Source organism: Podarcis vaucheri (genome assembly GCF_965113315.1).
Source record: "Podarcis vaucheri genome assembly, chromosome: 3".
In the NCBI taxonomy this organism is placed as follows: Eukaryota; Metazoa; Chordata; class Lepidosauria; order Squamata; family Lacertidae; genus Podarcis; species Podarcis vaucheri.
In genome coordinates, this window is record NC_138761.1 from 40,260,159 (window position 1) to 40,274,764 (window position 14,606).

At 45.9% G+C, this 14,606-nt stretch overlaps 1 protein-coding gene across 3 annotated transcripts in view; it reads right to left on the bottom strand.

The window, feature by feature from the left end:
- Window positions 1-14,606, bottom strand: part of SLC29A1 (solute carrier family 29 member 1 (Augustine blood group)) — an 89,373-nt gene that overhangs the window by 16,059 nt on the left and 58,708 nt on the right. For 2 of the 3 annotated variants that reach the window (XM_082216259.1, XM_082216260.1), the window contains exons 2-4: window positions 4,703-4,796; window positions 1,831-1,912; window positions 247-440 (exon numbers count right to left, since the gene is read on the bottom strand). In XM_082216259.1, coding sequence (XP_082072385.1) covers window positions 247-440; window positions 1,831-1,912; window positions 4,703-4,728 — 302 coding nt within the window. In that variant the 5' untranslated portion in view covers window positions 4,729-4,796. Of the gene's footprint in view, window positions 1-246; window positions 441-1,830; window positions 1,913-4,702; window positions 4,799-14,606 lie in introns of all 3 variants that reach the window. The other variant, XM_082216258.1, reaches the window with a different exon arrangement.

Consider the following 14,606-nt stretch of genomic DNA (forward strand, 5'->3'; position numbering starts at 1 on the left):
GCATCACAGTTACAGCATAAGCCATATTACATGATTAAGAAATCATTGTCGAAAACTAAGAAGCCCAACAAAGATGCAAAAAGGACACGATCCACCATGAATATAACTCTATCAAAAAGAGGCTCCTTTCCGCTGGAAATGGCAAGGCTGTCTTGCCCTCGACGCAACTGTTGGGCCAAAAGGAGAAGAGGGACGAAGCAAGAAGTGTGGGACCTCCTTTGAAGAAGAAAACTACAAAGATCTCACCTCTGGTGGATGAAGGAGTTGAGGCAGGTAAAGATGAGTAGAGGCAACATGGCGCAGAGTGTCATCACATTGTTGAATATGGACTCCAAGCGTGTAGCAGGAGGTTTCTCAGTCTCTGTGTCATTCATGTTCATATGGAGATCAATGGAGGACACATTGTTGTAAGTATCCTCCTTCAGGCGGCTAGTAAAGTACTGCAGAGAGGGGACAGAGGAGAACATGAAGAAAAGAAGCTTCCCTGCTAAGCAATTACTAAGTTCTTCACTGAGCAGGGCTTTCTGTCACCTGTTAAAATAATCAACTCTAAATCATGCTAAGCCATGTTTATGATGGCAAAACAAAGAGCCGTCTTTTTGCGGAGGATGGATCCTCATAAATGCCTTGAAGAGATTCATCTTGGAAAGATAAAACACCTTTCCAATGGGAAGGTCCAGGCTGGCTCGCCTTGGGTGCTACCCCTGGGATAGATGGGGTTTGGGCAGAACAGTTGCCCTTATCGCTGCTCATATTCATCAAGCAATCCTCATCAAAAGGCACCTCCTATGTATGGGATGAAGGGACGCGGGTGGCGCTGTGGGCTAAAGCCTCAGCGCCTAGGGCTTGCCGATCGAAAGGTCGGCAGTTCGAATCCCCGCGGCGGGGTGCGCTCCCGCTGCTCGGTCCCAGCGCCTGCCAACCTAGCAGTTCGAAAGCACCCTCGGGGGCAAGTAGATAAATAGGTACCGCTTACCAGCGGGAAGGTAAACGGCGTTCCGTGTGCGGCTCTGGCTCGCCAGAGCAGCGTTGTCACGCTGGCCACGTGACCCGGAAGTGTCTCCGGACAGCGCTGGCCCCCGGCCAATAAATGTGAGATGGGCGCACAAACCCCAGAGTCTGTCAAGACTGGCCCGTTCGGGCAGGGGTACCTTTACCTTTACCTTTATGTATGGGATGTGGGTGGCGCTGTGGGTTAAACCACAGAGCCTAGGACTTGCCGATCAGAAGGTCGGCGGTTCGAATCCTCGCGACGGAGTGAGCTCCTGTTGCTCGCTCCCAGCTCCTGCCAACCTAGCAGTTTGAAAGCATGTCAAAGTGCAAGTAGATAAATAGGTACCGCTCCGGCGGGAAAGTAAACGGCGTTTCCGTGCGCTGCTCTGGTTCACCAGAAGCGGCTTAGTCATGCTGGCCATATGACCCGGAAGCTCCCTTGGCCAATAAGGCGAGATGACCGCTGCAACCCCAGAGTCAGCCACGACTAGACCTAATGGTCAGGGGTCCCTTTACCTTTTATGTATGGGTGCAAGCCACAGGAAGTGGATGTAATGAAGTCCCACTGAAGTAAAAATGACTACAGTGTCTTGGACACGGACTAACACAGAGCCACCATGCCTCTTAATCTGGTCTTGTGGAGCAATGTGCTGTGGTGGATGCATCCAATAAACAACCTGATTCCTTAAGGTGTATTTCAGTCCCTCTAGCAGCACACTAGGATACCCTGACACACAGCTTCCGAATCCCTGATCTAGGCCAGCCCTGGTGAAGGCGTCTAGTACCAAACACATCAACTATATATACGCAAGTGGCTCCCACTTCCCTTGAACTTACCCCCGTAGCAGTCATGAAAAAATTCCATGGCAAAAGTGTCCCAAGACCAAGAATGAAAAAGATCAGCCAGACAGCCTTATACCTGCAAGAAACAAGAACAACCAACGAGGACTAAATGGGAGCTCCTGGACAAGGGACAGCCTAGCCATTTAAGACATTTCTATATTGCCATTCAAACTGTTGCTTACCGCTCGAGGATTAAATAAACATTAGAAACGCTGTAAGTGCAAAAGGTACTATACATGCCAGAGAGCCAGTGTGGTGCAACGACTAAGAGATTGTTGGACCTGGATTCAAATTGTGACTCAGCCACAAAGCCCACCATTTATCAATCTAACCCATCTCACAGGGATGTTGCAAGGATAAAAGGGGGAAGCTGAGAACCCTTGGAGTAAAGAAAATAAATTAATTTTCTACTATATAAATAAAATGCTACCCTTGGGGCAGAAAATAAATAAATAAATAATCATAGAACTGTAGAATTGAAAGGCAACATGAGGTTCATTTCAGTCCAAATCCCTTTTGCACAACGTAGGGCTTGAACCCAAGACCCTGAAATTAAGTACTGATTGAGCTAGAGAGTAAGCTATGCTGTTGCAGCAACCAGCAGGGCAATCGCATCTTGCTCCTTCCTCACCTGGAGAGTCCCACTATCCCGTGCCGGAACGCTAGTAACCAAAGGAGACCAATAGGCTGATCTGGGTTGACACCAACACAAAACAGTTGCACTCTGCAGTTGAGTGCTTGCTGCAGATTACATCACAACAGGAGGTTCATTCCACACAATCTAGGGTTCTTAGGGTTGCAGCACCTACCCCCTGGAACCCCCTCTACTTGCATGTTAAAAAGGTGCCATCTCTGTTGATTTTGAGAGCCTACTGAAAGACCTTCATCTTTCAACAAGATGTTTATATGTTGGTATCGAGGCTGCAGTGGTGGGAAATTGAGCAACCGTTTTTATAAACATGCCCTTCAGGCTATATATAGCCCCAGAGCCAGTAAGGGGCAACTTGTAGATTCTTATTAGAATCTCTTGAGTACAATATAAACCAGCCTTTCCCAGCCTCCAGATGCTTGGGACTACAACTCCCATCAGCCCTGGACACCATGGCCAATGGTCAGGGATCATGGGAGTCGAGTCCAAAACATCCAGAGGGCACAAGGCCAGGGAAGGTTCTATATAAATCCTTTCAAGATCCTTTGCTCTGCTAGTTCTCGCCAGACTCTGTGAGGTAACTTCAGTACTATTCTCATTTCATTCCTCCCTGTCCTTCAAACTTAATATGTGAGCTTGTTGGGGACATGGATCCATCTCGTATACAAATAATTCTCATCTCGAGACTTGGGATGGACTATCTGTAGCTCTAAACAAACAAATGAGTGTACGATGCAGCTACAGTTAAGAGTCCTGTTGATTTCGGCAAGATAAATTTAAGCATGTGTTTGCCTGGGCTAATGAATGAGTAAGTGTGCTTGACCAATTTTTTTTATTTTTTATTGAGTAAATATGTGATCTTCCAAAGCACTCAGGCACCAAGCATGGAAACACAGGGGGGGGGGAACCTTCTTTGCTATCTTTTATGACAGTCACAGAAGCGTTGAGTGGGAGAATACTTGCCCAGTCTCTTAGGATCATTCATACAACAATGCTCACACGTTCAGCAGAGGATAAAGTACTAGATTTGTGGCAAAGGAGGTTTTGGGTGGTGGCTAAAATGAGGCAAGGTACGTACAGCAAGGGGAATGGTGTAAAAATGTGATTTATTTTATGCATGGTCTCCTGGCAAGCAGCATTGCCATGGCTTCCATTTAGGAAGAAAGAGCACAGAGGCTTTGTTCAAGCTCTGGAATTTCTTTCTGTGGCTCATCCTAAGCTCGTGCCAGGGGCCCTCAGCGCTAAGCAAGTTGCCTGCTTCTTATGTCAGAAAGTGAGAAGTTCGTGGTGAACAAAGCTAGGAAGGAGATTCAGAAGCAGGCAAAGAGACAGAGCTCATTTTTTAAAAAGGACTGCCACAGCTTTTCCACAGCCAATTGATTCTGTTTGTTGTTGCTCCTGCCTCGGAACAAGGAAGTCTCTTAAGAGACATCAGTGCAGTCATCGGAACATAAATCCAGTCATCCAAAACACTTACACTACGTTTCCCATACAATGAGTCAGACGAAAGGTCCTGGGTTCAATTCAGGTCCAACTGGGGCTGACAAAGACTTTTGCCTGAAACTCTGGAGAACTGCTGCCAGTCAGTGTTGACAGTACTGAGCTGGATGGCTCCTTGGCTTGAATCAATATAAAGGCAGCTTCCTAGTTCCATGTGGGGGGAAATGTGTCATGTGACATCAAAATCAAGGCGTAGGAAAAGAAGGGGCTGTTTCGTACAGTGCTAGCAAAGCTGGCTCCAGGCTTTAGTGGGGTGTCTTTGTTAAAATGCCCTAAGTGCTCGGTCTACCATGGTCACTAGGTAAGTCTGCTAGGTAAGTAGCAGACTTACCTAGTGACCATAGTAGGCAGCAGCCATGCTCTGATGAGCAGGCAGCTGAGTCTGGAAGTCTACACCTTTAAAATTACCCACAATGCCCCTGAGATAGCATCAATCCAGGGTATTGTAGGACATTAAAATCACAGTGACTCCCAGACCAAGTTGCATGGGCACAAACTGGACTACCAAAAACGTTGTTTTTAAAGGTGGTCTAAAGTAGCTGTCAGCAGTGATCCCTGATAAGGTAGCAGGACTCCAGCAGATGTGTTGTGTGTTAATGGTGGGCCTGGTGCTAAATAAACACACGTGTGTGTGGTGTGTGTGTGTGTGTGTGTGTGTGTGTGTGTGTTTGCATTTGCCCACACAGGCAGTTTCCTTTCATTGTGCCCCAACCATACCTGTCCTGAGGGCTGTTGCCTGTCATTTTGGCACTTTGAAGGTGTTTCTTGTGTGTAGCAAATTCTCTCACTGCTTCACTTCACAGCTGGCCCCCTGGAGGGTCAAAAGAATAGAAAAAGGTTAGTTACTGATTAATTTTGCTGCATTAGATTACTATGAATATATTATACATCTTGCACCATATATTGACAAGACCGCAGAGCTTCATTGAAAATATTTGGTTGTTCGTTATGCTCAAATAAAAGTAATAGATTTTTTTTTTAAAGGAAAGAAAAAACAGTTAATGAGAAGCCAGAACAATGGAGTCCAATGAAATTGTTCATAGAATCCAAAGAAACTGAAAGGATCTAGAAATACTGGTGGTTCTAGACATCAGTACTGAAGCAGCTGAACAGAACAAGGATGCATGTGGATTTCTAGAATAGAATGTGCTGGCTTACAGACAAGCTTGTCTCTTTTTTTAAAAAAAAAAAGTTTCTAGTCCTCAGGAACACAAATAGAAAATTTAATACACAATGCCCTTGTTGACCTCTCTAGAAAATACATGCAAAAACACATTTAGCAGTGGCATTTTAAAAAGGAAATCTTGCCTTTGAATACTAGGGAAATGCTCTCAGCAGGGATTTGTGGTAGATCCATCCCTTTAACTCTCACACAGGTCCATCTCATTGCACGACCTGGATGTACCGTATTTTTCGTTCTATAGGGCGCACCGGCCCATAGGACGCACCTCGTTTTTTGGGGGGTGGGTGGGAATGAATAAAAAAAATATATTCCCCCCAGCCGCGGCTGCAGCCCCAAGCCTTGTGCACACCCGCCCGAAGCACGGGGCGCCCTCTGGAGGGCTCCCCGTGCTTCGGGCGGCAGGCTGCTGCCCGCAAGCCTTGTGAGCCCGTGGGAACTCCCGCCGGGCTTCCAAGGCTTGCGGATAGCTCCCTGAAGCCTGGAGAGCTAGAGGCATCGGTGCGCACCAACCCCTCTCACTCTCCAGGCTTCAGCGAAAGTCTGCATTCGCCCCATAGGATGCACACACATTTCCCCTTCATTTTTGGAGGGGGGAAAGTGCGTCCTATGGGGCGAAAAATACGGTAATCCTTGTGCCCTTTCAGAAGTTGCACACAGATTACTACTGGGCTGTTACTGATTTGCCATAATTATATATTCCCCACTTCACTCCTAGCTCTCCCACCTTCCACACACAATGTTCTATTTACCAAAGGCTGAGAACTGCATCAGTAATGGAAAAATGGGGATGAATACCGTCCAGAAATCTACACACAAATACAGCAATGGAAATCTGAGTGAGCAGAAACAACAGTGGAAAAGGCCAGAGGTAGAGCAGCCAACATAAAAGATCTTACGTGCTCAAGCAATCAAAAGACAGAACAAACAAGTAGAAGTTGGGGGACAAAGTGAAGAGAAACCAACATCTGACATGATAAAGGACTAGGAGAGCAAACAAGACCATGTTGCTACACAGGCACAATCATAGCAATATGCAATATTTCTTGGATAGAGAGCAGATACAGTGGTTCCAATCTGATCCACATGTAAGTCTGAACTTGTGAGCCCTTTGCCCTCTCCCATTATTGCCCATAACTGCATGGCATCCACAGCCTGGGCACATCACAGCCTTCTTCCAAAGCCTTCCATACACAAGCATAATAGGATGCAAAGAAAGAGCATCACTCTGAGATACTTTATAAAGTTTTTGCTCCCTGCTCCTAACAAGATACGGCAATTTCCCATTGAACCTGATTTCCCCCTGATGAAGTGCTTTTTTTGGGGGGGGGGTATCATCTGCCTTATACCATGACATGGAGAAAGTAGTTCTTCAGATTAGTTGCTACAAAATGAAATAACTTTTAATGGGAAGGTGCTACCTAAACATCATCTCTTTGAATTGGGATTTCGCTCCTGTGTGCATGTGACATTTATTTATTTTAAAGCACTTCCATATCACTTAATATTTCAAGAAACTTTAACTGGGTACAGTCTGAAAAAATGAACAACATATTGTGAAATCGTTAAAACAAAAAGTCTTCCGCGTGGTTTGCCAACTTGTTCTTTTTACGCAGATTGAAGAGACAGATTCCTGCCTTTACAACATTTCTCACTTTCCCACTAAAGCTTAGCATCTTTCATACATGAAATGAAGAGGTCAAAACCACAGCTCCTGTGGTGACTTAAGTACAGGCTACAGCAAATATGCAAATTCCAGTTGCATAACAATGGAGCTTAGCTGGTTATATTTAAAAGCTGTTTGACATCTATTTATGCCAGGTCCTGAGATTTCCCCCCAAAATTCTCTTACTTGTCTGCACTGCACATACACTGAATCTCTGTGATTCTGCTAAAGCATGCACAATAAATAAATACTTTTTACAGCATAATTAGTGTACAAATTGATTTACAGTCTTTATCCATCTCATTCTTATCACATTTATATGGCCCCATTTGACAAAGGGCACATAATCACTTCTCCCTTCCTTCTGCTGCAATACCTTTCCAGCCTTTCTTGGAATCAGAGGAGACCAGAGTTTCCCCTTGGTCTTTTCTCCCCAAGGCTTGCAATAATGGCCTGTTATACCACTAGGTATTTCAAGACTATTGTTTTATTGCACCATGAACATAGAGCTGTTGCTCACATTGTTTGGGTAATCCAGATTTCTTCCCCACTGTAGTACTTACGTTGATGGGAAAATGCAATTTATCTGCAAAAAGCAGCTGCAGTTTGGAATACAGTAAGTTCAGTTGCGCACATGCCACAGGTACCTATTGGCTAGTGCCCATGACACCACTGGTCTTACAAAGACATACTTCTCTCTCCCCCCTCCCCAAAGATCTTTATTGAAACTTAACATATATACATAATAACCAAAATTCCCAATGATTCCCTAACATAAAATATGGTATCTAAATTACAACAGCTGCATAATTATACACTTAATTATAAAACCCACCACCCACCCACTACTTCCCTCCACAGCAATTTGACTTCTTTATATTTCTTTCTACCTTTCCCCCTTGCATTCTATAATAAAGTATTTTTGTTAAATTCTGATTTTTCCTTCTTTCTTTATTGGTTTTTGTTATTTCTTACATTTCTTATTCTAAGCCTCTTAGCATGTCATTTTTAGAACATTATTAAACATTATTTTGACCTATAATCTTCGAAATACTTCCACTCCATTCTTTACTTTTGATTTGATTGATATCTTATAATTGAAGTTAATTTTGCCAATTCTATATACTCACTTAATTTACAAATCCACTCTTCCTTTGTTGGTGTGTCCTGAGATTTCCATTTAGTGGCAATCACTACCCTGGCAGCTGTTGTTGCATATAAAAATATGGTTTTTTTCATATGTGGTATGTCTTTGCCCACCAACCCTAATAGATAAGCTTTGGGATTTTTTATCAAGGTTTTTTTTAGCATTTTCTTAAGTTCCTCATGTATCATTCCCCAAAACTTCTTTATTTCCTTGCAACCTCATCACTTATGAATTATCATTCCAGGTTCTTCATTACATTCTCTTTCTCTCTTACATTCTCTTTCTCTCCACAAAGCCCACAATATTTTTTTATATCTATCTGTAATGTTTTAACTACAGTATTACACACAAAAAGAGCAAGTAACAACCAATAAGGAACCATAAGGATAAAGGATGGTACAAATCACAAATTGCATTCTGTTCCAAAAACAGAACCATTCCCACAGGTGACCACCCCCCCTGCAGTGCAGAGATATAGTAGGATATCACTCCACCGGTGCCGAATTTGGGGCTGAAGCTGGACTTTCATTTTCAAGTGGAAGAAATGCCCTGGTGTCAGAATTGCAAAATGCTTTGAAAGCCCATAATCCTAAAGGGCATCATGCAAAAACACCAGGTTCCCCGGAAGCTGCAGGATTTTTTCTTCATGCTTTTAGCCAGGTGCAAGCAACATACATACCATGAATCACACCCAAGCCCTCAGGCACTTCTGTAAAAGGCAGAGATTGCTGCTATGATCCAGAGTGTCACAACTTTCATTTCAAGATACATTTCTAACCATGGTGGTTTCAAAGAAAAGTTTGAAACAGCATTGCATTTCAGGGAAAAGTAAAAGAGTACCCGAGATTTTTTTCTTCTCCTTTCTGCTAAAAGCTCACAATGATATTTTTTTAAAAGACTCAAGTATTTTACATCTGAGTGTTAGCATTACAGGACAAGACAAGGCTCAGCACATGTGTTTCTGTCTATGAACTGCCATGGAAAACCACGTTGTGAGAACCAAGTCCTCCAGACCAGTGTTTCCCAACCTTTTTTGGGCAAAGGCACACTTGTTTGATGAAAAAAATCTCGCGGCACACCACCATTACAGCCCCGTGACGTCAGTGCGCAGCGTCGCGCCGGGAGGGACGCACGAAAGTGTAAGTTTCTATTTACAGTGTGCTCTCCCAAAGACCTTAACCGTGTAGGTATATGGCCACGAAAAGTAACAGTTGCATTAGCAGTCAGGTTACATTATTTTGACAAGCAGCCGAAGAAGTGAATCTTCCACAAAGCGGCCTGTAGAGGGATGTGTGCGTGTTTTGTTGCTGCAAAGATCAGGACACCCCCACTCCCCGCAAAAGTACTTGGTATTAGGCGCATTTTCATCGGGCTTTTCCTTGCAATGCACAACAAGAGGAGTGATGTAAAAGCGGGTCGGGGCCCGTGTCGGACTTGGGTTCACACGTTAAGTGTTGGCCACCCTGCCAGCACTTTGGATCGGCAAAAAATAACACGGGTTTTATTATTATTATTGTGCCTGCATTGACGTCAGCTCATGTCTGGGCGCTGGTGCGCGCAGGGCCGCGCTATCGACTGACCGCTGCGGAGCTGATAAGGGCGGGTTTTGTTGCAATTCCTCGGGTAGAGGAGGAGGAGGCCGGTCGGTGAGACGGCGAGCTCGGCACGTCGGGGAGCTCCATAACTCGAGCCGAGCAGTCCAGCCGCAGCCAGAACTCACACGGCGAGCTCGGCTGGGTCCTAGCGCCTCCCGGGTTCCCAGCCGTGTAAATTGCATCACGAGCGAGGGGGGAGGGAGGGGAGAGGAAGCACCCGGAGCTGCTGCAAAAAAGCATATCGTTTCATCAGAAAGAAGGAAACTCCATATAATAAACTGCAGGAGGGCTTAAGGCTGGACTGACTCACCCGAGGCGCTTGCCGCCGCCGCCCCGCCTCTCGCCGCCCGCCTCGCCCGCCTCCCACGGAGGTAGGCTGGTGTGCCGTGGGAGGGAGGCGGGCGAGTCGGGCAGCGAGCACATGCGGGGCGGCGAGCGAGCTCCCTCCCACATCCCATCGCCGCTCGCTTCGGCCGGCCTACTGGGCTGTCGCAGGCGGAAGGCCTGCGCATGCGCGAGGTTTTCGCGCCTTCCTCCAGTAGGCCGGCTGAAGCGAGCGGCGATGGGATGTGGGAGCTCGCTCGCTCGCCGCCCCGCATGTGCTCGCCGCCGCCGCCCCGCCTCTCGCCGCCCGACTCGCCCGCCCGACTCGCCCGCCTCCCTCCCACGGAACACAAGGCAATGTTCCGTGGCACACTAGTGTGCCGCGGAACACCGGTTGGGAAACACTGCTCCAGACATCCAGCATTCCTGTGACAAGTCCAATCAGTGCAGCAGCTGAGAAATGTGCTGCCATGTTCATTACTGCCAGGAAATTTCAGCTGGATCTGTGATGGGTCAGGCTATACTTATGCATGCAAAGGCAGCCCCAGACAATTGGGTTGCACTGTGTGGAGCCCTTTGCTACTTGTAGGCCACTCTGTATCTCATGAACTACCTCTCATCTATATTCTTTCCTGAACATGGCTTCAGCCTATACCTTTCTTTTTTACCACTTTTCTTTTAAGTTTCTAAACAAATATATATATATATAAAACAAACAATCCCCATATACCCCCACCCTCCAAGAAACATTCCATCCTCATACAATGTAAATAATAAAGTCCAAAAAAAGTTTGGATGTGGTTTAGAACTACTGGTTAGGTGTCTTTTACTCTCTTAACAGATTGTCCTAAAGTGAGCCATGGGTGAAAAGGCAACACTGTCCTTTCTAATGTACTGAAAACAAGTATGCGCCATACAGTTTCAAATTCGTATTTGTGTTCCTGAGTGCTCTTAAGATTATTTGCTACTCGATACTTCAGCTGGGGATCAATCTGCCCTCATAGCAACCTGGCCAACCTGTGAACACAACACTCCATGACCCTCACCAGGGTACCACTACTAACAAAGCTTCTCCTCTCTCTGTCTCTCTCCAACACAGTCCCTGCTTCCACCACAGAAAGAGGCTCCAGATACAAGTCCAAGAGCGAGGAGAAGCACAGCTTTCCTGCCTTGGAAACAAGAGAGAATTTAAGCCAGATGGAATGGAAACTGGCACTTACCGTGTCTCAAGTTTGCTGAGCCTAGTCCTGTGTTGGGAGCCGTGTATTTGAAAGGAGTGGATATGTGTTTTGCTTTCCACTGTTTTTGAGACTGACATGGGGCAAAGACCATGTCAAAATCATGGGCTGGATCTGACTTGCGGTCAGATCAGTGTCTGGCGCTACATCTGGTCTGTCGCTTGAGTCACGGCTTAAGTAAACACATAATGGGTAGGAGCAGCTGCGGCTGCCAACTCTGGGATTATGGTGGGGATGGAGGATGCTTGTCTCTGTCAGGAATGCTAAGTAGGTCTGCAGTATCTGCTGGGTCGAGCTAGTCTGTGTTTGTCACTAACACCCAACTCCCCTCTGCTCTCTTCTTATCAGGAAGGGCAGGAGTTGCATTTCATAGAATCATAGAACTGTAGAGTTGGAAGGGACACCAAAGGCCATCTAGTCCAACCCCCTGCAATGCAGAGCGGTGCTTTAGTTGAACGCATTCATGACAGATGGCCACCCAATCGCCAGTGAAGCAGAGTCCACCACCTCCCAAGGGAGTCCATTCCCCTCACTGTTAAACAGTTCTGTCAGAAAGTTCTTCCTCATATTTAGCCAGAATCTCTTTCCTTGTAATTTGAAGCCATTTAATTGGGTCTACCTTCCAGAGCAGGAGAAAGCAAGCTTTCTCCATCTTCCATGTGACAGCCCTTTAGATATCTGAAGATGGCTATCATATCTCCCCTCAGTTTCCTCTTTTCCAGGCTAAACATAACCAGTTCCCTCAACCATTCCTCATAAGGCTTGGTTTCTAGCCCCTTGATCATCTTGGTCGCCCTCTTCTGCATACTCTCCAGCTTGTCAACATCCTTCTTAAATTGTGGCACCTAGAACTGGACACAGTATTCCAGGTGGGGTCTGACCAAAACAGACTAGAGTGGTACTATTACTTCCCTTGATTTGGACACTTGATTTCTCTTGATGCAGCCTAGAACAGCATTAGGTGGTTTTTTTGCTGCTACATCACACTGTTGATTCACGTTCAAATTGTGGTCTACTAAGACCCTATATCATTTCCACAGGTACTATGGGCAATCCAGGTGTCCCCCAACTTATATTTGTGCAGCTGGCTATTCCTGACTATGTGCAGAACATAATCTAACTATCATTTTGTTAGTTTTGGCCCAGTTCTCCAATCTGTTAAGGTCAAATTGAATCCTGATTCTGTTTTCTGCAGCATTCACTACTCCTCATCTGGCTTACATTTTACCAGCTTCTCTGCAATATTATGGGGGACTCTGTTAAAAGCCTTGCTTGAATCTCAATTCCCTACTACAGGATGCCTGTTGTTCAGACACAGCAAAGTCCAGCACCTTCTCAGGAAGGCTTCATTATACACATCTACTCAGATTACCTATTTTACTTTCGCAGGTGCCCACAAAGCTATGAATGGGCGAAAACTCATGGACTGGAAAATACAAACTGAAACCTTCATCCATGCTAGGGACACAGTTCTGTGGGCATAAATCCAGAACCCTTTGGAAAGGATGTGCATGGAGAAAAAAGCCACAACGGACATGGCTCATCGTGGTCTTCCTGGTTGCTTTCGCCACATGCCTCCAAATCCTTTCCAAAGAAAGCTGTGTTTTGTTTCTGAGAAATGAGGCAGTGCTAAACAACTAGGGGTGGAGTGGGTGGGAAGGTGCCCTGATGGTACAAACTTCCCTACCACAAGAGTAATTCAGCCATCCCAGACTAATGCAATCTTCCCCAGCCAGCTGCCCTTGATGTCTTGCACTACAAACTCCAATCAGCTGTGGCCAGCATGGGGGGGGTGTAGTCCAGAACATATGGATAGCACCAGCTTGGGGAACATGACCAGGGCAAAGTAAGTTAGGGCAACCTAAAATGTTTGGGCACTCCTACATGATAACCAAGTAATTTGATAAGGTTTATAACAACAAGCAAGCCTCTTGGGTATGGTCAGTCAGCAAACATAGTTCAGGTCAGCTTTCTTGCACAATTCTGCAGCCTAGAGCCAGTTGCTGGTACATGTGGAGGACATTACAAATGTTCACAGCACTGTCACAGCAAAGTGTAATGGGGCGCTTCAAAGGTAATGGCAATGCGCCTTTAGGAAAAGGGACTATCAAAAAATAAAAGAGGGCATTTTCCTTTCTGAAGGACAGTCCATACAGTGTATCTTTCCTAGAACTGATTGTGTAATGTTATCACCTGGATATTTTTCAAAGTGCCACAAAGCTGTCCAGGTTTTCTCTTGACTAGGAAATTTGCCTCTTTTGAGGAAAGGGAGCCCCAGAAAGACAGAAAACACAATCCCAAGGAAGCTCAGAAGAAGCAGGGTTTGACAGCGACAAACTCCTCCTGGCATTTGTCCCCAACACCTGGCAATCTAATAGCCACTGATAGGCACAACTTTTGTGTGGGGGTGGTAGGGTGTGTGCGTGCTACATTTGAAGGGTCTAAATATGCATATACTAACATGACTAACAAATCCCTGAAGGCAAACCTTCAGGAAAGAAAAGTGGCTTGGGGGTAAGGCAATTTTAAGCAGAGAAGCTTTTGTATGTGTCTCTACAGAATTAATTCTTTCCCCACCACCAATTTTTTGGCTCCAAACCCCTCCCCCACCCAATCCCCAGTGGGTTTTCAGCTGTGTGTATACCCTATTACAGTGCTGTATTTCTAGAAAAATGAGGTGCCGGAACTCACAATGAACGCCTCCTTTCTTCACTTACAATGGCAATGGCGCCCACCTGAGAGGTGCCAGAAGTGAGTTCTGGTGAGTTCTGGCTGGAAAAAAGCCCAGCAAGGACAAATCTAGAATTCCACAAAGGCGAAAGCACTGGATACATGAGTAGTATTGAGTTAAAACATGGGTAGCAAGGAAAGCATTATATACCCCCCCCACCTCTGCCTCTCTTTCTCTATCTCACCTTCCAGAAGCTACTTTTCAGGGACTCTTATGTCAACACTGGCATCATCCAGTAAAGGTAAAATGTAAAGGACCCCTGGATGGTTAAGTCTAGTCAAAGATGGCTATGGGGTGTGGCGCTCATCTCGTTTTTCAGGCTGAGGGAGTCGGCATTTGTCCACAGACAGCTTTCCGGGTCATGTGGCCAGCATGACTAAACCACTTCTGGTGCAATGGAACACTGTGACGGAAACCAGAGCACAAGGAAATGCCGTTTACCTTCCCACCACAGTGGTACCTATTTATCTACTTGCACTGGTGTGCTTTAGAACTGCTAGCTTGGCAGAAGCTGGGACAGAGCAACAGCTCACCCTGTTGCACAGATTCAAACTGCCAACCTTCCGATCTGCAAGCCCAAGAAGTTCAGTGGTTTAGACCACAGCACCAACTGCGCCTCACCTGAGAGCAGCAAGCTAGCTTGGCGCGTGCAGGGCTGGTCATATGGGGCACACATAGTTCTGTTCTCCAACTCTTTGCAGCCACTCTGTGCCTTCCAGCACCTGCCACCTCATTCTGCC